General features: G+C 47.8%; 1 protein-coding gene across 2 annotated transcripts in view; it reads left to right on the forward strand.

Annotated features, from left to right (window-relative positions):
• stk11ip (serine/threonine kinase 11 interacting protein) overlaps positions 1 to 24,598 on the forward strand; it is a 125,862-nt gene that overhangs the window by 74,939 nt on the left and 26,325 nt on the right. For both annotated transcript variants that reach the window (XM_069935989.1, XM_069935990.1), the window contains exons 18-20: positions 2,640 to 2,818; positions 8,101 to 8,512; positions 12,717 to 12,832. In XM_069935989.1, the coding sequence (XP_069792090.1) occupies positions 2,640 to 2,818; positions 8,101 to 8,512; positions 12,717 to 12,832 (707 nt within the window). The remainder of the gene's footprint in view (positions 1 to 2,639; positions 2,819 to 8,100; positions 8,513 to 12,716; positions 12,833 to 24,598) is intronic.

Raw genomic sequence — 24,598 nt, forward strand, 5'->3', positions numbered from 1 at the left:
TAGTCAATTTAGTTCCCCCTTCATGACACATAACCTCCCAATCCTCTTGAAGTATAAGTTAAATCACTTTCCCATTTATTTCTAGATTTCTCCAAATTCGCTGTGGGGTGGGGATGTTTGATTTAGCCTGTTATTTTACAATTCTGCATGAACCCACCAGGTGGCATAGCTCAGTCTCCCAATGTTGGTGGCAATAGCTTGCTTTTTATCCGAGGACGAAAATAAGTCTCTGCTGCTTGCACGTGATCCATATCACGCTACTCCCTGCATGTTCGAGTATCATTCAGCAGCCTCTTAAATAGTATCATATCTGCTTCCACCACTAAACCAGACCGAGGACCTACCACACTGTTTTTAAAAAGAAATTCAAGATTCCTTTGTTGTCATGTCTTTGGCTTGGCTTCGCGGACGAAGATTTTTGGAGGGGGAAAATGTCCACATCAGCTGCAGGCTCGTTTGTGGCTGACAAGTCCGATGCGGGACAGGCAGACACGGTTGCAGGGGAAAATTGGTGGGTTGGGGTTGGGTTTTTCCTCCTTTGTCTTTTGTCAGTGAGGTGGGCTCTGCGGTCTTCTTCAAAGGAGGTTGCTGCCCGCCAAACTATGAGGCACCAAGATGCATGGTTTGAGGTGTTATCAGCCCACTGGCGGTGGTCAATGTGGCAGGCACCAAGAGATTTCTTTAGGCAGTCCTTGTACCTCTTCTTTGGTGCACCTCTGTCACAGTGGCCAGTGGAGAGCTCGCCATATAACACGATCTTGGGAAGGCGATGGTCCTCCATTCTGGAGACCCCTCATTTGTTACCTCATGAGCCATTCCAACTCAGCAGCTGGATCTTCAGCAGCGTGGACTCGATGCTGTCGACCTCTGCCATCTCGAGTACTTCGACGTTAGGGATGAAAGCGCTCCAATGAATGTTGAGGATGGAGCGGAGACAACACTGGTGGAATATTACATGAAACTGCCTTCTGTCTGCTGTAAGGCAGCCAAAGAATGACCATTAGTGTTGCCCAGCCCCCCTTCAGAGACACTGAGTGTCCCTGGATTCGCCTCCAGCGCTCGCGCAGCCTGTTGCTTTGGACGTTGAGTTACCTTTTCTGATGAGAAGTCAAATTCTGCATCTGTGTGTTTTGTCCACCATTTGGAAAGGAGTGGGGGAGTTGGTGTATCCCTTTTGAGTAAATGGGGGAACTGAGGGTTATGGAGAACAGACGGGTAAGTGGAGATGAGTCCATGGGCAGATCAGCCACGATCTCTTTGAACAGCGGAACAGACTCGCCAACTTCTGCTCCTAGTTGTTGCATCCTGAGAGTCAGTCAGACAGCATGGAAATAGGCCCTTCAGCCCAACTTGCCCATGCTGACAGAAATGTCCCACCTACATCTCTCTAAACACATCCTATCTACAGATCTGTCCAATTGTTTCCTAATCTTTACAATCGTTCCTGCCTAAATCACGTTCTATTCACCACCCTTTGTGGTTTTTAAAAAAAAAGTTACCCCTCAAGATCTCTCTTTCCTAACCCCTCAACTTAAACTTATGTCCTCTGGTTACTGATTTCCCCTACTCTGGGCAAAAGACTGTGTTCACCTGATCTGTACCTATTGGCAGTGATCTCTTCTCCCTGAGCCGTGTGTGTCTTCCTGAAGTAGAGGAGCATCCCCTCATTTGTTACCTCATGAGCCATTCCAACTCAGCAGACCATAAAACATAAGAGCAGAAATAGGCCATTCAGCCCATCGAGTCGGCCCCTCCATTCCATCATGAGCTGATCCATTTTCCCACTCAGCCCCACTGCCCGGCCTTCTCCCCATAACCTTTGATGCCCTGGCTAATCATAAACCTATCAATCTCTCCCTTAAATACACCCAATGACCTGGTCTCCACAACCGCCCGTGGCAAAAAATTCCACAAATTCACCCCTGAAGAAATTCTTCCACACCTCTGTTCTAAGTGGACGCCCTTCAATCTGAAGTTGTGTCCTCTTATCCTAGAGTCTCCCAACATGGGTAACATGTTACCCATGGGTAACAGCCTTTCTACCTCTGCTCTAACATTTGAAATGTTTCAGTGAGATTCCCCCCTCATTCTCCTAAATTCCAACGAGTACAGACCATGAGGTGTCAAACGCTCCACATATTTCCAGAATTATATTAGTGAATCTTCTCCAACATCAGCACATCCTTTCTTCAATGAGGAGCCCAAAACTGTACCCCAGCTCCAAGTGAGTCCTCACCAGGTCGTTATAAAGCCTCAACATCACATCCCTGGGCTCTTGTATTTTATTCCTCTTGAATGCCAGCTTCGCATTTACTTTCTTCACCACCGACTCAACCTGCAAGTTTAGTTTCATGGTATCCTGCACAAGAACCCCAAATCCCTTTGCAAATGGGATTTTTCAATTTTCTCCCCATTTAGAAAATAATCTGCCCGTTTATTTTTTTCTACCAAAGTGCATGATTATCCACTTTCCGACGTATTGTCATTTGCCACTTCTCTGCCCGTTCTCTGAACCTGTCTTAAGTCATTCTGCAGCCTCCCTGTTTCCTTAATACTACCTGCTCCTCCACCTACCTTCATATCTTCATCTATCCCGTCACGTTGTAAATCTGAAGCGTGCTTTTCTTTGTTTCCTGCAGTTGAGGTCTCCTCGCCGGCCTTGCCCGCCTGCCCCAAGTGCGCAAGTGTCCACGTGATCATTCTGCCGACCAGGACGGAGATGCGCACCAGCACACCTATCCTCGCCGAGGAAGGGGGGTTCAGACAGGACTCCGTGAAGATTCGGCCCGTGGACAGCGACCCCACTGGGAGCCTGAAGGTGCAATGCACAGCACACTTCCTGCATCAGGAGTTGGAATGTGCTGGGATCAGGAGGAAGAGGATTGGATAGATCATAACATTGTACAGCATGGAAACAGACCCTTCAGCCCACTGTGTCCATGCTGACCCTTAAACACCTACCGTATATGCAGTTGTATAGAACAATCCCCTAAAATTTTCACCTTAAATCGGGATCATCCTATTACAAAGAGTCTAAAAATCCTTGCCTTACAGACCAAGGCCACACCGCAGCGATCTTCCTGCCTGCTTCAAAACAATCTCATGCATGCCCTGTTAATTATTTGCAACATCTCAGTAGTCTTCCACAGTGTCCATCCGCTGGTCTGACTGCTGTCGTTTCTGTACTGGGTATTGATCAAAACCAACATTTTAGGTGGAAATTCTAGGGTTGTCCTATACAGAGTCATCCATACATTGCATATATACAGTATCTACACTAATCTATAACCTTCTAAAACTTGCTGATTCAATGTTCATCTCGGTACTTACTTGTATTTTCACGCATATAAGGCGCAGAAAATCACAAGTTGTGTAAAAATATTTTTGTATGTATGCAGTATTCTAAATTCTGACTAGTAGCAAAGCAATTTACATTTAAATGGGACATGAGACAAAGCACATTCCAGTATCTGCCACAATTAACACCCAATCAACTTCCCCAGAGGTGTCAATCACCCATTATATAGATAATATCCAGCTGCAACACATTTAACAAGCTTTGGAGAGGAATCAATTAAATAGATGGTAGACAGGCTTCAGAGTTGATTCTAATGTTAGGCCCTTTCAAGCAAGGAAAATGCCTGGCTGTAAAGGCGGAGGGAGGTTCTCCGCCCTTGCGCTTGGAGACTTACCTTTCCAAATGTGCCATTCCGAAGTGCCGAATCCAACCCTGCTTGGAAAGGATAATCGGTGGAGCCCAGTGCTCCACCGCCTGACTTGAATGTACAACCACTGTGAGCGGCTGGTTAAGGGCGGCCTGATGATGTTGTTAGCCCACAACCCATCTCCCCACTCACCCCTCTCCCTCCATGACCCCGTTAAGGCAAGGGGCAGCCGACAGGGGCCGGTGGGAGCCATCAGGGGGTGGCCAGTGCAGGCTATTACACCCTCACCAGGCCACTTTGGCCTTCGGGCCACACTCTGCGACTCAAAACACGGCAGAGCAATGGCTATCTTCCCTACCCATAATTCCCCCACGCAGCTGGAACTATTCTGGGAAACAGAGCGGTTCCAGCTGCATGGGGGATTATGGGTAGGGAAGCCTGCCTTTGCTCCGCCACATACTTATGACGAGTGGCGCTATGGCACCAGTTGCCCTGCCTCCCTCAGATCCGGAAGGTACTACAAGACGCGGCTCAATATGAATCCAATGCGAGCAGCTTTTAGGGCTGCTAAATGAAAGGTAAGTTTTTTAATTTTTCCTCCGCGCTTGTAGCTGGTCTCCAGGCAGAGGCCTGGGATGAAATGGCCTGTTGCCTCAATTCAGAGGCACTGATGTGTTTATCTCCTCCCTCAGGGATGGGTTTGGGCAATTAACAGTTAACGTTTACAAACTGGGGCTACTTGGGATCCGTGCATCCTACCCATGTAGCGGGCCCCTGCAGCCCCTTGCACACTGGACTTTAAATTTAAGGGAACTCCTGCCCCTTTGGTGACGTGGTGAGTGATGTGTCACACACCGTGTCACTGGGGGCTGCGCAGAGAATCACCTGTGATGGCCTCCAAAAGGTGAGTGGCCAGAGCAGGTCGAAAGGGGGGGGGGGGTGCTGTTGGGGTTGGGGCAAGCATGGAGTCGGAACACTGTCGGGACCGAGGGAGGAACGTGGAGTTGGGCCGGTGGGCAAATTCTGTCGGGCCACTGGGGAGCAGAGTTGGGGCAGCTCTGGCATTCCAATAGTGTGGAGGATTATGGGTAAGGAAGGCAGCCATTGCATGCAAGCGCTGGTGTCATTTTCTACCCAGGCAGCCATCAATTACTTACAAATTGACCAGCAGCGTGTACATGGGTCGGCAATCCACCTCCAAGGTGGTTGGCGTATCTGTGCAGTTTTTTCTAAATGTTAAACACCAATTGGCCTGTAGACGGGTAAATAACCTGCCAAATTGGCAGGTTAAATTCACGTTACAATCCAATTTGTTAACCCCTATTGATAAGTGCAGTGCCCTAGACAGAATCGTCCTTTTTTGGAATACCACGACATTCAGTACAAAGAGATATTCCCTTAAATTTCTCACGCCTGCTATAAATTGTGTGCGTTCTTTCCTACGCCCACTATTAATTGTGCGTGCATTATATGCATAAAAATATGGTGAATGTTGTGGGAGTCTATCTAAATCACCCCATCAGGCAGTTCATTCCACGACCACCTGGGAACTCCAGATGCTGTGGGTTTCTGTGAGAGGTGCAGGACAAAATAGCGACTCTATCTGCCTTATGGTAGACAAAAATTTATGTTCCATTCTAAATGTTGTATTACATGACAATAATGCAACTTTAACCTTTAGACTTTCCCAACTTAAGATGGATTTGGGAAGATTCTCCGGAATGCTTACATTTTAAAAATTTTAAATTTAGACATACAGCACAGTTACAGGACCTTCCAGTCCCCGAGCCCATGCCGCCCAAATAACCTACAACCCTGGTACGTATTGAAGAGTGGGAGGTAGCCGGAGCAGCCAGAGGAAACCCATGGGGACAACGTACAAACTGCTAACAGGGAGTGCTGGATTTGAACCCCAGGTCCCTGGCGCTGTAATAATGTTATGATAACTGTACTGCCTTAATTCAGATCTTTATTTCCAATTTCCCCATTTGATGAGGTGGCTAATGTCGACACGTTGTAGAGGAAGCTCGTGTAGATGTGAGGGAATAGAGGGTGGAGCAGTGAGTGTGTTTGGAATCTAATGTCAGTCCTGGACCTGTCAGTTATAGATACTGACAAGAACTATAGAACATTACAGTACAGAAACAGGCCTTTTGGCCCATCTAGTCCATGCCAGATCATAATACTGCCTTGTCTCAATGACCTGCACCTTGTCTATATCTCCCCATCCCCTCCCATCCATGCGGTTCCTCCCTAGAAAACTGCAGCACTGAAACTGGACCATCAGCCCATCTCATCTGTGCCAATCTGTTATTCTGACTCGTCCCACTGACCTGCACTCAGTACATAGTCCTCCAGACACCTCCCATCCACATACCTATCCAATTTTTTTTAATGTCAAAATTTGCCTCCATTCACCACGTCAGCTGCCAGCTCGTTCCACCTTCTCTGCATGAAGAGCTTCAGGTTTCCCTTCAAATTTTCGCCGATGTCCATCCCGTTCTTGTCCAAACCAGACTCAATGGAAAAAGCCTTAGTTACATTCACTCATCAAAATTTTGTACCCCTCGATGAAATCACCCCTCATTCCTCTGCGCCCTCGATGAAATCTCCCTCATTCCTCTGCGCCCTCGATGAAATCTCCCGCATTCCTCTGCGCCCTCGATGAAATCTCCCGCATTCCTCTGCGCCCTCGATGAAATCTCCCGCATTCCTCTGCGCCCTCGATGAAATCTCCCGCATTCCTCTGCGCCCTCGATGAAATCTCCCGCATTCCTCTGCGCCCTCGATGAAATCTCCCGCATTCCTCTGCGCCCTCGATGAAATCACCCCTCATTCCTCTGCGCCCTCGATGAAATCACCCTCATTCCTCTGCGCCCTCGATGAAATCACCCTCATTCCTCTGCGCCCTCGATGAAATCACCCCTCATTCCTCTGCGCCCACGATGAAATCACCCTCATTCCTCTGCGCCCTCGATGAAATCACCCTCATTCCTCTGCGCCCTCGATGAAATCTCCCTCATTCCTCTGCGCCCTCGATGAAATCTCCCTCATTCCTCTGCGCCCTCGATGAAATCACCCCTCATTCCTCTGCGCCCTCGATGAAATCACCCCTCATTCCTCTGCGCCCACGATGAAATCACCCTCATTCCTTTGCGCCCTCGATGAAATCGCCCTCATTCCTCTGCGCCCTCGATGAAATCGCCCCTCATTCCTCTGCGCCCTCGATGAAATCGCCCCTCATTCCTCTGCGCCCTCGATGAAATCGCCCCTCATTCCTCTGCGCCCTCGATGAAATCTCCCCTCATTCCTCTGCGCCCTCGATGAAATCTCCCTCATTCCTCTGCGCCCTCGATGAAATCACCCCTCATTCCTCTGCGCCCTCGATGAAATCACCCCTCATTCCTCTGCGCCCTTGATGAAATCACCCTCATTCCTCTGCGCCCTCGATGAAATCACCCTCATTCCTCTGCGCCCTCGATGAAATCACCCTCATTCCTCTGCGCCCTCGATGAAATCACCCCTCATTCCTCTGCGCCCACGATGAAATCGCCCCTCATTCCTCTGCGCCCTCGATGAAATCGCCCCTCATTCCTCTGCGCCCTCGATGAAATCGCCCCTCATTCCTCTGCGCCCTCGATGAAATCGCCCCTCATTCCTCTGCGCCCTCGATGCAATCGCCCCTCATTCCTCTGCGCCCTCGATGCAATCGCCCCTCATTCCTCTGCGCCCTCGATGCAATCGCCCCTCATTCCTCTGCGCCCTCGATGCAATCGCCCCTCATTCCTCTGCGCCCTCAATGCAATCGCCCCCTCATTCCTCTGCGCCCTCGATGCAATCGCCCCTCATTCCTCTGCGCCCTCGATGCAATCGCCCCTCATTCCTCTGCGCCCTCGATGCAATCGCCCCTCATTCCTCTGCGCCCTCGATGCAATCGCCCCTCATTCCTCTGCGCCCTCGATGCAATCGCCCCTCATTCCTCTGCGCCCTCGATGCAATCGCCCCTCATTCCTCTGCGCCCTCGATGCAATCGCCCCTCATTCCTCTGCGCCCTCGATGCAATCGCCCCTCATTCCTCTGCGCCCTCGATGCAATCGCCCCTCATTCCTCTGCGCCCTCGATGCAATCGCCCCTCATTCCTCTGCGCCCTCGATGCAATCGCCCCTCATTCCTCTGCGCCCTCGATGCAATCGCCCCTCATTCCTCTGCGCCCTCGATGCAATCGCCCCTCATTCCTCTGCGCCCTCGATGCAATCGCCCCTCATTCCTCTGCGCCCTCGATGCAATCGCCCCTCATTCCTCTGCGCGAAAGAGAATAAAGTCCTACCCTGTTTAACCTTTCTCTGTAATTCAGTTCCTCAAGTCCCTGCCACGTCCTTGTAAATCTTCTCTAAATCTTGACTAATTTACAGCTGCTTTTTATTGATGCTTGCAGAGCATTGAGTCGTTGAGTGGAACAAGTTTGGACACAAAGGTGGAAGTGCCCGGTGATGATCCTACCACTGCTTTCGGCGCGAACCAAGAGAACTACGGCTTCGCCTCTGGCGCTCTGAAAGGTGCTAGCTTCTACCTGGAGGATGTCCAAAGTTGCAGCAATGCCAGCACCAGGCCTGCGAGCAGGATGTCGGACAGCTCAGGGGGTGGGGATGCCGGCCCCAGGGCATCGGACCTCTCCGTGCTCAGGGCAGCTGGCTGGTGCGGCACCCAGCTCAGCCAGAAGGGAAGTACCAACTCGCTGAGCAACAGCCTGTCCTGGAGCTACCGCTACAGCACTCCTGTGGGGTCAACACTGACACACAACTCTGCATCGTTTGAGGGCAAGGAAGATGCTTCTGGACTGAGTCAAGGTTAGTAACTCTGCACAAGAGTCCCAATGCTAAAAACTGATAGGAATTGTAAAGAACAGGAAAAGGCCAGATCCCCTCACCATCTCTTACTAGCAATGCTTTCATTATCTCATAAGATCACAATAAGCCATTCAGCCCTTCAAACCTTCTGCAACATTTGATAAGATCATAAGATACAGGAGCAGAAATTGGCCATTCACCCCGTCCCTTTCCGTCATGAGCTGATCCATTCTTCCACTCAGCACCACTTCCTTGCTTTCTCCCCATAACATTTAATACCCTGGATATTCAGATACCTATCAACCTCTGCCTTAAATATATCCAACGGCCTGTCCTCCACAGCTGCCCTTGGTATCAAATTGCAGAGGTTCACTACTCTCTGGCTAAAGAAATACCTCCGCATCTTTGTTTTACGTGGGTGCCTTTCAGTCCTGAAGTTGTGCCCTCTTGTCCTTCACTCCCCTACCATAGGAATCAACCTTGCCACATCTACTCTGTCTAGGCCTTCATTAAAAATCTTCTCTGGGGTCCCCCCCTCATTCTTCTGAACTCCAAGGAGTCCAGTCCAAGAGCTGTCAAACGTTCCTCATATGCTAATCCCTTCATTATTGTGAATCTTCTCTGAACTCTCTCCAATGCCACCACATCCTTTCTTAAATAAAAAGCCCAAAATCGTACTGCATACTCAAAGTGAGGCCTAACCAGTGTCTTACAAAGCCTCATCATCACATCCCTGCTCTTGTATCACAGTCTCGAGATGTGAATGCCAATATTGCATTCGCCTTCTTTACCACTGTAGAGCGCGTCGAAAGAATCAAAGGCTTGTTGATCCAAACCAAGGCTTTTATTAACTAAAAGACTGGAGCATATCACAAGTAGGTCGACCAGTCCAGAATGACCTGGTCTGGCTAGGATCAACCCTTTAAGACCTGCCAGTGGGCGTGGCTACTCTCTCAGCCAATCACAGTCATCCTACACGACCATCTGTACATCTACACATTGGTGATAGAATCTGTACTATCACAACCACCAACACATCTTGGAAGTTAACCTTTAGCGTATCTTGTACCTCAACACTATTTCCTGTCCTATACCCTTATCCCATGTTCTGTTGTCAGTGGATCAATGGATTAAGAGCCATGTGGACCAAACACCGGTAAATGGGACCTGTTCAGGTCGTCTACTTGGTTAGCATTGACAGGTTGGGCTGAAGGATCTGGATCTGTTCTGTAAGACCCTTTCTGAATGAGCTCAATCGTGGAGTTAAAAAAGAAAATTTGCCGATGATGTGGACTAGCGTAAAACACAAATGTGCAGAAAAAATGTCGGTTACCCTTCACTTCCTGCGGATGTTGCATGACCTCCTGGGTTTCTCACCTGATGCATTGCACTTGACCCCCAACATCTGCAGGCTCTCTTGTTTAACTCCATTCAGCTGCTCCGCTGCATAGTCTCTTCAAGGAATGCCCGCCCTAAAGTCTTCCTCCATTCCTGATGAAGGGCCCAGGCCTGAAACGTCGGTTGCCCTTCATTTCCTGTGGATGCTGCGTGACCTCCTGGGTTTCTCCAGCACGTTTGTGTATGTAGCGTAATAATGGAGCCTGCCCAGCCATACACCACTGACGTGATTGCTCCATCCCAGGCCTGAATGACCACCCTTAGACTCCTCCACTGGAGGAGGTAACATACAGTCTCTCGTCTTACAGAGGCATTCCTGGAAAAAATATCTATGTCACAATTTTCCATGGTGCTAACGAATGACAAAATTTGTCTTTTTTTTCTCTCCCTCTCTATTTGGAATGTTTTGGTCGTCATAGCGATAGAGCATGGACACATGCCCTTTGGCCCAACTTGCCCATGCCAACCATATTGTCCCACCTATACTAGACTCATTTGCTTGTGTTTGCCCCTTATCCCTCTAAATCCATTCTATCCATGTAGCTGTCCAAATATTTCTTAAAATTTGCAATAGTACCTATCTCAACTACATCCTCTGATAGCCTGTTCCATACACCCACCACCATCTGTGTACGTGAAAAAGAAAGTTATCCCTCAAGTTCCCCCTCACCTTAAACCTATATCCTCTGGTTACCGATTTTCCACTTGCTCTGCGTTCACCGATCTATTCCTCTCAGGATTTTGTACACCTCTATGAGATCACCCCTTTCCCCTACCCCACCCCGCCCCAGTCCTGGCAACATCCTCATAAATCTTCTCTCCACACTCTCCAGCTCAATAACATTTTTCCCATAGCACAGTGATTTGTGAATTCCAGAAGAATGAGTTTCCATTGCCTGCACTGCTGTATTACAGGGGTACGCTGCATTGTCCCATGAGCTTTCTAGTATCCTACTTTTCAATGAGATCAGCTCTCATTGTACCACACATTATTTCCTTGTCTGATGACAGGTCCACTACCCCAAAAGCCCTTAAGGTGAATCACAGCTGTGTCCCCTATGTACCAAATCCCTTAAGGTGAATCACAGCTGCGTCCCCTATGTACCAAGTCCAATTTTGGTTTCTTATTTTTAAGGGAAGGAGATCAAAACTGTAATCTAGTCGTCATTCTAGCCAAGACTACAAAATTGTAGAAAATTTTTTAACCTTGTCAACAAATCCTCTTGCAAGAAAGATTGACATATCTTTCTCCTTCCAAGCTGCCTGCTGTACTCGTATTCAAGGTGTCAGCAACTTGTCTGGGCGAGCATCCAGGTCTCCGTTGAACAAGATTTCTCAAGCTCTCACCATTTAAAAAAAAAACTCTGCATACCTATGAAGGAGAAACTTTTGCACAACACTAGATGGGTTTCCCTAGCACCAATGTGTACTGCCCTGACCCCAGCATCTGCACATTTGCTTGTTAATCAGCATTTGCTTTTTTTATTTGCACACCAAAATGGATAACTTCACCCTTAGTGTTCCCGCTTTCTCAGAGTCATGGAAACAGGTTGTTCAGCCCATCAAACAGGTTGTTCAGCCCATCAACACTCAGTACATGACAGCATGGAAACAGGCCCTTTGGTCCATCTGGTCCCTGTTAAACTATTTATTCCAGTGCCATCAACTGAATCCAGGCCTTAGCCGTCCTTACCTCTCCCATCCATCTACCTGTCCAATCTAATATTCCATTTACACTAATCAGACCTTAATTCCTTTTTAAATTTTCTCCACATGCTGCAAACTCTTGTCTTTTCCCATACCTGTAATTCAGAAGAGCATTGTACATTACAGCACAGACCAGGCCCTTCAACCTGTGATGTGCCGACCCATATTTACTGTACCTACACCACAATGATCTCATTCTCGTCTCAGCCAGCTATTCTCAACGTTGGCCATACGCCTCCACCCTGGGGGTCATAAGCACATTTAAGAGGAGCCACGGACTGAAATCATATTTTTATTTTGTTGTCAGTTGGGAAGAAACCAACTGAACTTGACTGCTTCATTGGGAAGGGGGCCCATAAACTGAGCTGAGTCCTAAGGGGGCCATAGCCAAAAAGACATTGAGAATGGCTCGTCTATTCCACACCCATAACTCTCCACTTTTCTTACATCCATTTGTCTCTTGGAGAAACTGTTAAAGAAGCTGAACATCATGCCATTCTGGGGATAAGGCCTTGGACATTTGAAAAGAACATGTTCGGACATGAGCTGAGAGTTAGGGGGCAAGAATTTATTCCGAAAGTGGGGTCTGTGTGGAATGAGCTTCCGGTACCGGAGGCAGGTATAATATTATCTTTCAAGAAAAATTTGGAGAGGTATATGGATGGAAAGGGTACGGAGGATTATGGGCAGAATGCAGGTCAGTGGGACTAGGGGAAGATGTGCTTTGGCACGGACTAGAAAGGCTGTGGTGGCCTATTTCCGTGCTGTAATTGTTATAGGTTATTAAGACGAAAGCAGAGCGAGGGAAAGGGCTGGAGGGAGAAGGGAGGAGAAAAGTGAAGGGGGAAGAAGGATCTGCAGAAAAGGTCATTTCTCCCTCTGCAGATGCTACCTGACCAGCTAAATATTTTGGTGCTCTTAGTTTTATTTTACATTTCTAGCATCTACTGTATTTTTTATTGCTGGAGCCCCATTTCACAGTGCTTCCAACTCTTGTCTTGTTATTTCACACTTCTGAATTCATGGTAGTTGTCTTCACTTGTGGTTGCCGTAGATGCTGCATGTCATGTGATAACTTGTAGGAACTTGCCTCCCTCAGGAGCTGATTTCAATCTGTCAGCCGAAGATTTCCAGACCATTGACCACAGACTGAAACTCTTTCTCGACGTTGAGATCTTCAATAAAGATAAAGAGGAATACCAATGCTTCATCAAGGTATGGGGATTGCAGCTTGCTACAGTTGTGGACGTTGTGTCTGGGAGGAGGTGCATTTGGGGCTGGTTCTTGGGGCTCATTGGGGGTAGGATGGGTACCTTTCAGCCTAATTTATCTGTTGGACCATGTATACTTTTGCTCCATTGATGTCCTATTCTTCTCTCAGTCTTATCAGGGCAGTCCTGTTGGCACAGCGGTTAGCCCAATACTTTTACAGCACTAGTGATTCGAATCCCATGCTGTCTGTAAGGAGTTTGCATGTTCTCCCCACGTCTGCATGGATTTTTCCCAAGGGCTCAGGTTTCCTCCCACCGTTTAAAATTTTTTAAAAAAGCACACAAGTTTATGGGCTGAAATGGCCTGTTACCATGCCAAAGGCCTAAAAAAATTTGTATCTCTGCCTAAAGGCAATGGGAAGCTTCCAACATCACAAATATCCCAACTCCTCCAAACAACACTCCTTTGCCACACTGACATGTCTGTCCATGGCCTCACGTACTGCCAAGTTGAGACAAATTGGAAGAACAACACCTTGTATTCCAGCTCAACACTGCCTAACCAAACTCTATCAACTTCTCCAGTTTTCATTAACCCTGTCCCTCGGTCTCTCTTTCTCTCATCTCTCCATCTCCTTTCATCTAGGTCTCCAACCTCTTCCCTTTTATCAAAGAGCACCTTTCTCAGCACTCTGCCCGCTCCCCATCTTCTCTGACCTTTTTCTTCTCCCTCCCACCTGCTAGCCTATGCTCCTCCCCTTTCTTCTCCAGCCCCCACACCCCCCACCCCCCCCCCCCCCCCCGACATTCAGATGTCTACCTGAATTTTCAGCATACCTGACCAAGGGCTCAGGCCCGAAATGTTGACTGCCTTTTGTTTTGAATGACGCATGACTGGAGTTTCTGCAGCACTGGACCCCAGTGTCACCAGGTATCTCATTTACCCCCCCCACCCAACCCCCAAACTCCCCTGAATGCTGCATGGCATCAGCATAATTGCTGCACCAGGATACCAGTGCGTTGGGCGTGTGGGAGTTTGGTGAGAGGCTGGGGGATACCCCTTGAGAAAATCAGGTACAGGTTGAGGAAGAAATGATGTATTTATCAACATTTTCTAGCTGTATTTATGGCAAATAGCTGTAAATCTTTAGTTTCTCTCCCTTGTTTTGGAGCGCCCCATCTGTATCCTTTCCCCGAATCTAGAAAAGTTAGATAATTCAAGGCCCAAAAGGTGGATGGTGCATATCTGACAACCTCTTAGTTTTTCCCTCTCTTTTTGGTCGAGTCTTGAACTACCTTGTTTTCTTGCTCTCTATTCTTTTTCTATTTTTTTCTTTTTCTCAGTGGGGGGGGTTGATTATTATTGGACATGCAATAGCTATTAATGGATGTATATTATTTTTTCATTGAAAACTTATTTTGTCCTTTGCACTATTTGACTTGAAAATTTGTAAATAAAATATAAAAAAGAGACTGGACAGATGGGTGCAGCAGGTTTGCACTTAAACAAGGAGCTGAACTGACAGGTCTGCAAAGGCTGTGCCTGTTGCGAAAATGAACATCAAAATACTGCAGTTGCAGGAAGTCAGATAAGAGGAAATGCTCAGCAGGTCAGGTAGCTTCCGTGATGAGTGAAGTGAGCGATTCAGGTCGAAGTCTCATTGTCATGGTTAGACCACTGCATTAGCTCTTTTGAGTGGTTCTGGCATTCTCGAATTCATCTATTCTCAATGGGTATTATACGGCCACGGTCCATAGCACATTTAAAGGAGGGCCCTAGGGGGTTAGGAGAGAAATACGGAAGAAACTAGCTAAACTTGACTGCTTCACAGGGAAAGGGGGGCCCATAAACTTTGAGCAGAGACCTAGAGGGGCCATTGCCACAAAAAATAGTTGAGAATGGCTGCTCTAATCCATTTCGGAGCACTGTGCCGTGGAGAATATTCAGCTGCCTTCGGGTCTGAAATGTCCTCCCAACCCTGCACCTCTGTTTTCTGTCCTCTCTGGAGATTCCTCAAGAATTTTCCCCTGGCCACCTGTCAATAAGATGTCAGTAGGATTGAAACACTGCCAAAATGATACACTAGGATGTTGCCTGGATGTCAGGATCTGAGTTACAGGGAAAGGTTAAACAGGTTAGGACTTTATTTCCTGGAGCGTGGAAGAATGAAGGAGGGGGGGGGGTGGGGGGATTTGATGGAGGTATACAAAATTATGAGGGGTATAGATAGAAGCTTTTTTCATTAGGTGAGATACAAACCAGAGGCCACGGGTTAAGGGTGAAAACGGTGAAGTTGAGGAGGAATATTAGGGGATATTTCTTCACACAGGTGGTGGGAATGTGAAACGAGCTGAAGTGGTGAATGTGGGCTCAATTTTGGCATTTAAGAAGAATTTGGATAGGTACCTGGATGGGAGGGGTATGGAGGGATACAGACTGGGTACAAGCCAGTGGGACAAGGCAGACTAATAGTTCAGCATAGACTAGAAGGGTCGAATGGCCTGTTTCTGTGCTGTGATGTTCTATGGTTCTCCCTGGCTTGGTCTTGTTTAATTGCTTCTCTGAAGGATGTTGGGACCTATTTCTACATTAAAAGTTGCTGGGCTTCATTAATAGGGGGATTCGGATCAGGAGTCGAGGGGTCATGTTGCAACTCTAAAAATCTCTGGTGGGACCACACTTGGAGTATTGTGTTTAGTTCTGGTCACCTCATTTTAGGAGGGATGTGGAAGCTATGGAGAGGGGGCAGAGGAGATTCACCAGGGTGTTGCCTGGATTGCGAAACAAGTTTTCTGAGGCAAGGTTTGCAGAGCTGGGACTTTTCTCTTTGGAGCGGAGAAGGATGAGAGGAGACTTGATAGAGGTTTATGACATTGAGAGGGATAGACAGGGTGGATGGCCAGAACTTGTTTCCCAGAGCAGGATCAGCAAACACCAGAGGGTGTGTGTACAAAGTGAAGGGAGGGAAGTTTAGGGGAGACGTCAGGATTAAGTTTTTTTTACACAGAGTTGTAGGTGCCTGGGAATGCCTTGCCAGGGATGGTGGTGAAGGCTGAAATATTGGTGGGATTTAAGAGACTCTTAGACACATGGATGAAAGAAAAATAGAGGGTTATGGGGTAGAGAGGGTTTAGTGCTTGGTGTACAAAACGTTGTGGTGCAAATCATATTAAAGCACTTTTAAAGGGTCCTGTCCATCCACGTTTGATTCCAGGGATTGCTGCTGGAGCAGAGATGCAGTGCTCCTGCAGGGTCCAGCCACCCAGTCGACTACCATTGACTCCATACGGGCTTGGAACAGCCCGTTGAGGGAGCCGACAGTGGTTTTAGTTGAAATCCCAGGACCTCAGGGTCTGCGCCAAGAGGGCGATGCCTATTAATCAGCAACAATCACGAGGGGCTGCAGACCCCGGGAAAGTGAAGGACTAGAGCAGGGCACCAGAGGACAGGAAGATCACGCACCGTCTGAGTGGGAGAAGCGGAGGAGACAACCTGCGGGGACGGTGACCACAGCGGCAGATCAGTGAGAGGGCTCTGCAGCTGAGGGACCAGTGCATGCAGTGGGGTGCTGTTAACTTAAGATGAGGAACCCATGGAAGCTGTGGGCTGCTGGAGACCACTGTCAGGAGACTCGTGCCAGGCTGCGGACTGCTTGAGACTGGCTCGAACAGACTGGAGGGGGAGCAGGTATCAGAACCGGGATGTGAGGAGGTGCCGATGCCGTTGGAGGGTCCCTGACCGTGTCGGAGGTTAGGATCAGGCGAATCCATGGATACTCGGGATGGAGGGGACTCTCTTGCTTCTCTCTCTCGACTAAAAGAGGCACTTAGGCAATTCCTGCCAGTGGCGAATCTGTCTGCCTTGAAGCAGGCAAAAATAAATTTAATGTTATAGGACAATAAATTCAATTGTGATATTGGGGGCTTTGGGAACTCAAGTTGAGATCGGGGAAAATCACGTTGACTGGGGCAGGCATGGTGGCCAGTTCCAGCTCCTATTTTCTTGTGTGGTCATTGATATGTCTGTCCATGGGCTCATGTACTATCCCACCAAAAGGAAATTGGATAATAGGTGGATAAAGGAGAGAGGGCACAAGAGAAAATGCGGGGGTGGGGGGTGGGGTGGCTCTGTGAATGGAGAGGGCAGGGGCTGGAGAGCTGGAGGAAAGGAGAGAGAGTGAATAATAGGGTAGCAGAAACCTGGTTTCTGCTAGCCTACTGTCCGTTCTCCCTCTCCTCCCTTAAAGTTTTCTTCCCTTCCCTTCCCTCTCTGTTCACAGAGCCATTTTCCCCTGTTTGCTCAGGCCCTCCCTCCCTCTTACCTCCTCTCTTTGGGGCTGTGCTTCTCACCCACCCCACCCCACCCCCACCTTTTTCTTCGTGCATCAGCTTACATTTTGTTCACATCTTGATGAAGGGCTCAAGCCCAAAACATTGGTTCTGTATCTTTCTTTGTTGTATAAAGGTCACTGTTTGACCTGCTGAGTTTCTCAGTTTTTACTTCAACCACGTGTCTGCAAGACTTCGCCTTTTATTTAAAGGAAGATTGAAGGTAGGCTCTAGACCACACATGTCAAACTCTGGCCCGCGGGCCGATATCATTATATTTGGCCCGCAAGATCATTTCGAAAATGTATTAGAGGTGGCCCGCCCTGCAGCGAGAGCCGATGCTGTTTTTTGGTAATGTCACCCCCACCATCCTCCCCCTTCATTGCACATCCTTCCCCACCCCCTAACTATCCCCTCCCCCTAAAACCACCCCCCTTAAAAGATGGCCAGAATATTCTCAAAAAGGAATCCAGAATAGTGAAGTTCCACAAACCTTCTGCTGGGAATCCTAACACCCGGGCATCAGATCCACGGGACGCGGAGGGAGCAAGAGTGTTGCAGGTTGACCGTGCAAACTTTGAGAACGGGGAAAACAAAATTGTAACACGAGAAGTCTGTCGATGTCATCAGCCGGCAAGCCAGTTGGAAGGCTCCCCGCACAACCAGTCACTCTCCCACCTGTCGAGCGGTGCGGCGGATTAGCGAGCGCCTGTGATTTCCTGTCGGCGCGAAGGACTTGGCAGGCTGCGCACGGCCCCCGCTGTTCCGCAAAGGCTGATTGGCAGCGCGCTGGGCCTGAGTGGGTGGGTAAACGGGTGGGCAGAGGGTGTAGGTGAGGAGTAATGGGCAGGGAAGTTATGGAGGTGCGAGGGGCAATTAGAGGGAGGGATGAGTAGAAGGAGGGGTGGATAGGGAAGAGGTAAAAGGGGAGGGGCTGGGCGAGTAGGGGAGGGGTGATTAGAAGGTGAGAGACAGGTAGAGGGAGGAACAGGTTGAGGGGAGAGGCAGTAGAGGGGCGTGTATAGGATGGGGTGGGTAGAGGCAGAGCGAGTGGAGTGAGGGGTGAGTAGAGGTTGGGTAAAGGACTGGTCAGGTAGAGGGATGGTGGGTCGAGGGTGAATAGAGGCCTAGAGCCTGAGGAGTGAGCAGGAAATGCTGAGTCCTGATGCAGGCCAAAATGGACACAGCCTGTGAATGCTGACTACATCTCCACAGGGACCAAATATGTTTCCCTCAGGTCAAGCAAAGGGTGAGCTTGAGCTACCTACTCCTGACCTGTAACATTATCCTCCTAAAGTTATCTCCTAAAGTTTAACATTACATATGTTGAAAGAAGAGAAAACATGCAGATGTTGTTGAAAATTTTCAATAAATATTTAGTTCGGCCCTCGACTTAGTCCAAGTTTTTAATTTTGGCCCTCCGTGAATTTGAGTTTGACACCCCTGCTCTAGACGAAAAAAGAGTCTGAGAACCACTGTCATGCTGTTTTGGTCCATGTGCTGAGGGACCAGACAATATCAAAACACAAATGCTGGAGGAACTAGTGAGGTTATGCAGCATCCATAGAATGGAAATATAGTATATATAACTGACATTTTGGGCTTGAGCCCTTCAAGGTGTAACTAAAAAGCAGGCAGGTGCCTGTATTAAAAGGCTGTGGAGAAGGACAGCAAGCGCAGGGAAGGAGCACAGACCAAGATATAGACGTAGATAGGAGGTCAAGAGAAAGGAAAGGTGAGAGTTGATTGGGGCAATGGAGGGGTTTAGCTCTGTGAAGGCAGGGCTGGGGGAAAGGAGACAGAAGGCCCTTTTATAGTGAAAATAAGTGATTCCCTCTGCCTTTAAATCGCTTCTCTTGCCTCCATAAAAGGTCCAAAGGAGGATTGGCTGGTCCCACTTGCTCTATGTTCCTTCCGCCTAGCGGGGGTAGTGTCAAAGGTGGAGCTTAAAAGGATCGCAGCTGAATGCGGTTCCAAAGGGGAGGGCTGATGGCGCGACCCAAGAGCGCGAATTTTAAAGAACCCAAATGGTCAAAAAAGGCGATTACGATATGCAGAAGATCTGCCTAAGACTGAACAGATCTCCACTAGCGCTCATACCTACCTGCTCTTCAGTTACCATTTTCAGCATTAGGCTGCTTTCCCTTCCCGGCACGCACGTTTCGTGTTTCAGTGGCGGGTTGCACAGCTGTACTACTCACCCCGCCTCCTTCAGCTTCAGAAGCCGGCTCGCGAATCACCCCTGCATAAAAGCACCGTGCGATCTGCATTTTTGGTCGTCAGCATAAAAGGTAAATTTAGCTTTTTTTAAAACTCTAGCAGGCAATAACATAGGTTTTGAATATAAAAACGTGAGAGAGAGAGAGAGAGAGAGAGGGGAAAGGAGACCCTTGCACTGTTTACTCAGTTTCAGTGTTCTGGGAAGTTATTCCCTTTTTCCCGAAATGCATGCTCTGTAAAAAAGCTTGGAACTAGTATGGGGGTGCTGTTCCAGTTCCGACTTTTTTCCCTCCTAGACCCCTTGTCATTTTCCCATTCTGGGACCAACTGGGCTAATGAATACACCGTCGATGCTGTCCCGCCTCTTTAAATACTGCCATCAAGCAAACTTATTCTGTAGAAGAAGTGCACAGGAGGAAAATTGATGATGGTCGAAAGCTTAAATGCTAAAATGACACTAGTTATTTAGGGGAGACTCGCTTCCTTTGATTCTTGCCTGAGGTTTGGGGAGACTAGTTTCCCTCAATTTTTGGAAGGTTGGTCTCTCTTCCAAGTTGGTGCTGAAAGGACGAGTGGCTATTTTGGGGATCACACGTGTTAGGTCTGCTTTGTTCATGAATGAGTGAGACAAACACCAGGCTGAGTCGAAATCAGGGTTCTTTGTTCTTTATTACCGGATTGTAACACTTGCGACTAACCATGTTAGTCGGAGAATGCATTCTGCCGTTATCAGCAAAATGGTGATATTTTATACCCTTGGATATGTGCTTAGAACATCATCATATCATTACTTGTCCAATGACTAAAACTGTTGCTATCCTTTCCCTGCTAGCTTCGTGCCTCTCAATCCATCAATGTCTCTCTTATCTTGTAAGTACAAGGATGCATTCACATCTTGTTACAGCCCTGTACATTCCCATCTCATGATGTTTTACCTAACAGGAGTACAAGGACACCTCCCCTTCTTGTTACAGCCCTGTACAGGGTAACTCCTTACACATTCCCATCTTATGATGTTTTACCTTACACACGACCGTGCTTTGACAAGGTAATGATCCTGCGGATTGAGATTACTTCCCACTTTGTTCAAAGTATGTGAAGATTTAGAAATTGCATTTCCCAGGAATAAATATCCAGCAAATCCACTGTCAAAACAGAAAGGTGGACAGATTCTTCGATGTGAATGTTAACTGCGTTAACATATTTATTTTCCAACAAGATTCGTAAACAGTTTGACGGCCTGAAACATTAACTCTGCTTCTCTTTCTGCTGCCTGACCCGCCCGGCCTGTGTCTGTTTTTTTATGTCAAATTTGCAATATCTGCAGGGTTTCTCAGCCTCTTGGTTTAAACCCGAAACCTTCACCAAAGTTAAAGTATGGTCATACTAGCTCACTGAACAACTTGAAGGGTCATGGGCTCACTAGAAAGGCAGCTGTTTATCGCTCTCCCCAATCGGTCCCACGTATGTAATACGTCACAGTCGACACAGTGAAGTTCCATGTTCCGCCTCTTTACATACTGCAATGCTGGTATCCTGTCTAAAATCGCAGGCAGAAATGGAGCTTTGTAGTTTTGGTCGTTCCTGTGTGAACAGGAAGGCTCTTCGTAACAGTGAAATCCTGGAAAGTCTGGGAGAGATGTGAGGTGGAGGGGGGGGAGGGTGTTGTGGGTAGCTAATGAACACATGGATGTCAATACCATTTGTTTGGAGGGCGCCCAGGTGCAATATGACTTGTTCCTCCAATTTGCGGGTGGTGTCAGTCTGGCAGTTATCCCGTGTGGGGGTGGTGCTAACAATGGTTGGGGCTTGCTGTGACCATATCAACATTATGGGTGTGTATTGGATGAGGCATCATAAATGTGCCAGTGTGAAGTGGACTCTTGTTTACTTCCTCTCCAGGCTGTGTGCTCAGAGACATTAATGATTACAGCTTTGTTTTCAAACAGTCAGCGGTCAAATATTTGTTCTGGAGAGATAAAGTGAAGCGTGATAAATTGCACATTAAACCGAGGACAATCTCTAGGGGGAGAGTTGGCCTCGAGACTATGATTGTATTTCCAACTGCACGGTTTTTTTTTCCCCACCACTAAACATTTTATCTCCAGCCTCTGCTAGTTTCTTAATTTTGTTCCTTTTTCTACCGCAAGTTGCATTTTGTCTGTTGCATTGAGGAAGATGCAAAGAAAAAAGTTTTGCTTCCTAATTTTGAAAGATTTTGTCATTTCTGTTGTAGCTCCAATGCACCTGGATAAACAGGCCAGGCTGTCACTGAGGAGTGAAATAAAAACACAACTTTGGCTTGCACATTTTAACAGGAACCTTGGCAAATAAATACACGACGCTGGAGAAATTCACCAGGTCAAAAAGTGTCCTTCATATAGCAAAGGCAAAGATACATGGTGTCTGCAGACTTTTGCGTTTTACTCAAATAAAGTTAGCTGCCATGTTACACAGATGTTGGGGAAAGGGTCAAAATCTTTAGGGGTGGGAGAAGGAACAGCTTTGAAGAGGAGGGAGATTTTCCACTGAGGTAAAGCAAGAACCAGGGGACATGGATTAAGAGTGATAAAGGCAAAAATGTTTAAAGGGAACATTAGGAGAACTTCACACAGAGAGTGGTGGGAGTGGGGGACAAGCTGCCAGCTGAAGTAATCAATGCAGGCTCGATTTTAACATTTAAGAAAAATTTGGACAGGTCCATGGATGGGTGGGGTACTGAGGACTATGTCTGGGTGCAGACGAGTGGGGTTAAGTTGAATAATCATTTGGCACAGACCAGGGCCTAGTTCTGTGCTGCAGTGGATTTTAAATTCTGAGGCGTTGACATGGCTGCTGAAGGTTTGGCGATAAATTTTCTGCTGATAAAGAGGTGAGAATTTAGGAAAGTAGACCCCTCAGAAAATGTGTGCATTTTGCAGAGGATTTAGCAAGGGTTTAGGAGAGATTTACCAGGATGATGGCCTGGATCAGAGGGGATGAAAATTGGGGAGAATTTGGACAAACTGGTTTGCTTTCTCTGGAACATCCAAGGCTGAGGGGAGACCTGATGGAAGTTTCTAAATACATGATAAGGTGTACTGGGATCTTTTTCCCCAGAATAAAAGTGTCATGCAATACAAGATGTGCATTTAAGGTGGCGGGGGTGGTGAAAGAAGATATGTGTGGGTGCCTGGAACAGGCTGCCAAGGCAGGTAATGGAAGCAGGTGTGATGGTAGCCTTTAGACAGACCCAGGAGTATGGAGGGATGTGGATCATGTGCAGGCTGCAGTTTTAGTTTAATGTGGACATTGTGTTAGGTGCAGACATTGGGCTGAAGGGCCTGTTCCTGTGCCACACTGTTCTTTGAATTATGGAGAGATGGATGGGCAAGCTCAGAAGTAGAGATTGCAAACAAGAGAGGGAATTGTTTAAAATCTGCTCAGTCTGAACTAAGAGCCAATGTAGCACAGGGGCAAAGGACAGGGTGCAGCAGGAGGGCAAGATCGGAGTGCAATGGGCCACGATCCCTCCAGTTCCTCCTGCCATTCCCTAGGCATATTTAAACTGCTGCACCTGGGTAGCCCTTCTGGCACCCCTCCTGGGCGAAGGTGCTGCCAGCACTTTTTAAGCTGCAGGGGGGGGTCACCCCATTAAATTACCAACACGGCGATTTAAGGGGGAATCCCTCTCCAGCGGTGACGCATCACGCACTCACCAGATGAAATGAAATAAAAGATTTTAATCTTACTCTTCCTGGTGAGCATGTTTAAACCATATTATAATATCCCCTTTCCTAACCTGCACTGCTGAGTTCCTCCTCCTCTACATTTGAACTTGGTGCCAACCTGCTGCCCGGTGATGCCCACACGCAAGTGCGGACATCACTGCAATAATCGGGTCGGCCATTTTTGTTTTCAAGCCAGCAGTGGACGAGAACTAGGTAAGTTCAATTGGGTTCCCTGACTCCCTCCAAGGTAGGGCAGGGACCCAGTTGATTTAGGAGCCTGCTGACCGGGATGGATCCATTCAAGCTGCCTGGGTAATCCCATTTTACAAGGCAGTTTGAAAGCACCCACTGAGGTTTCAGCTCATTTTCTCACCTGGTCTCCATATCCAGGATGTGAGGTCTGCAGTCCGTTCTCCTCCGGCATTAGGGACCTGTGCACTGAGGCATCAGTATAACGGTGACGCCCCAGCTTGTAGTGAAGCACGAAATTCTGCAGATGCTGTGAAAATTATCATGAAAAACACAAATGCTAGAGGAACTCAGCAGGTCTCACAGGGGTCCATAGGAGCTAAAGATACATTGCCCATGCTTCAGGGCTGAGTCCTCCTTCAAGCTGTGATTTAAAAGCCAAGTAAAGAGGGTGGGGAGGAGTACAATGAAAGGGTGTTAATTAGACATGGATAGGAGAGAGGAAGGTGAGAATTGATTGGGGGAGGGGGTGGTCTGTGAATGCAGAGCTGGGAGAAAGGAGGGGGAAGAGAGTGAGAGCTAGAGGAAGCCAGAGGTCAATGTTAATGCCATCCTGACAGAATATGAGGTGTTATACCTCCAATTTGTACTAGTCTCAGTCTGGCAGTGCAAGGATCGACATGTCAGCAAGGGAATGGGGCAGGGAATTGAAACGGGTGGCCACTGGAAGATCTGTGCATTGCAGCAGACTGAGCTAAGGCGCTCATCAAAAGCAATCTCCCAGTCTGCATCCAGTCTCTCCGACGTAGAAGAGATTTCAGATTTATTGTCAGAGTACATACCACCCTGAGATTCTTTTTCCTGTGGGTGCAGCAGAATTGCTACTAATTGGTAGTGCAAAAAAAAACCGTATGCAGTATGTGTCAGAAATTAGAGGATAGATATGTGCTGAATGCGGAGGCAAGTGGGGTTGTAGGTGAGCCCCTGTTTCTTTTGCTTCCAGGGGCCAGAACAGTTGAGTGGGAAATGGAGGAGATGTGGTTGAGGGCTGAGTCAACGGTAGAAGGAAAGCCACAGTTTTGGAAGGAGGAGGTCCCCTCAGATGATCTGAACTGGAAGACCTCATCTTGAGAGCAGATACAATGGAGGTGGAGGAATTGAGAGAAAGAAATAGAATCCTTGCAGGGGACTGGCTATAAAGAAATGGCATAATTAAAGTTTAAAATCTATACGGAGAGGTGTTATGGATAAGAAGAGTTTAGGGTATGGACCCAAAGCAGGCAAATGGGAATAGTCCAGCATTTGAACTTGGTCAACATGGA

Source organism: Narcine bancroftii, chromosome 4 (genome assembly GCF_036971445.1).
Source record: "Narcine bancroftii isolate sNarBan1 chromosome 4, sNarBan1.hap1, whole genome shotgun sequence".
Taxonomy (NCBI): domain Eukaryota; kingdom Metazoa; phylum Chordata; class Chondrichthyes; order Torpediniformes; family Narcinidae; genus Narcine; species Narcine bancroftii.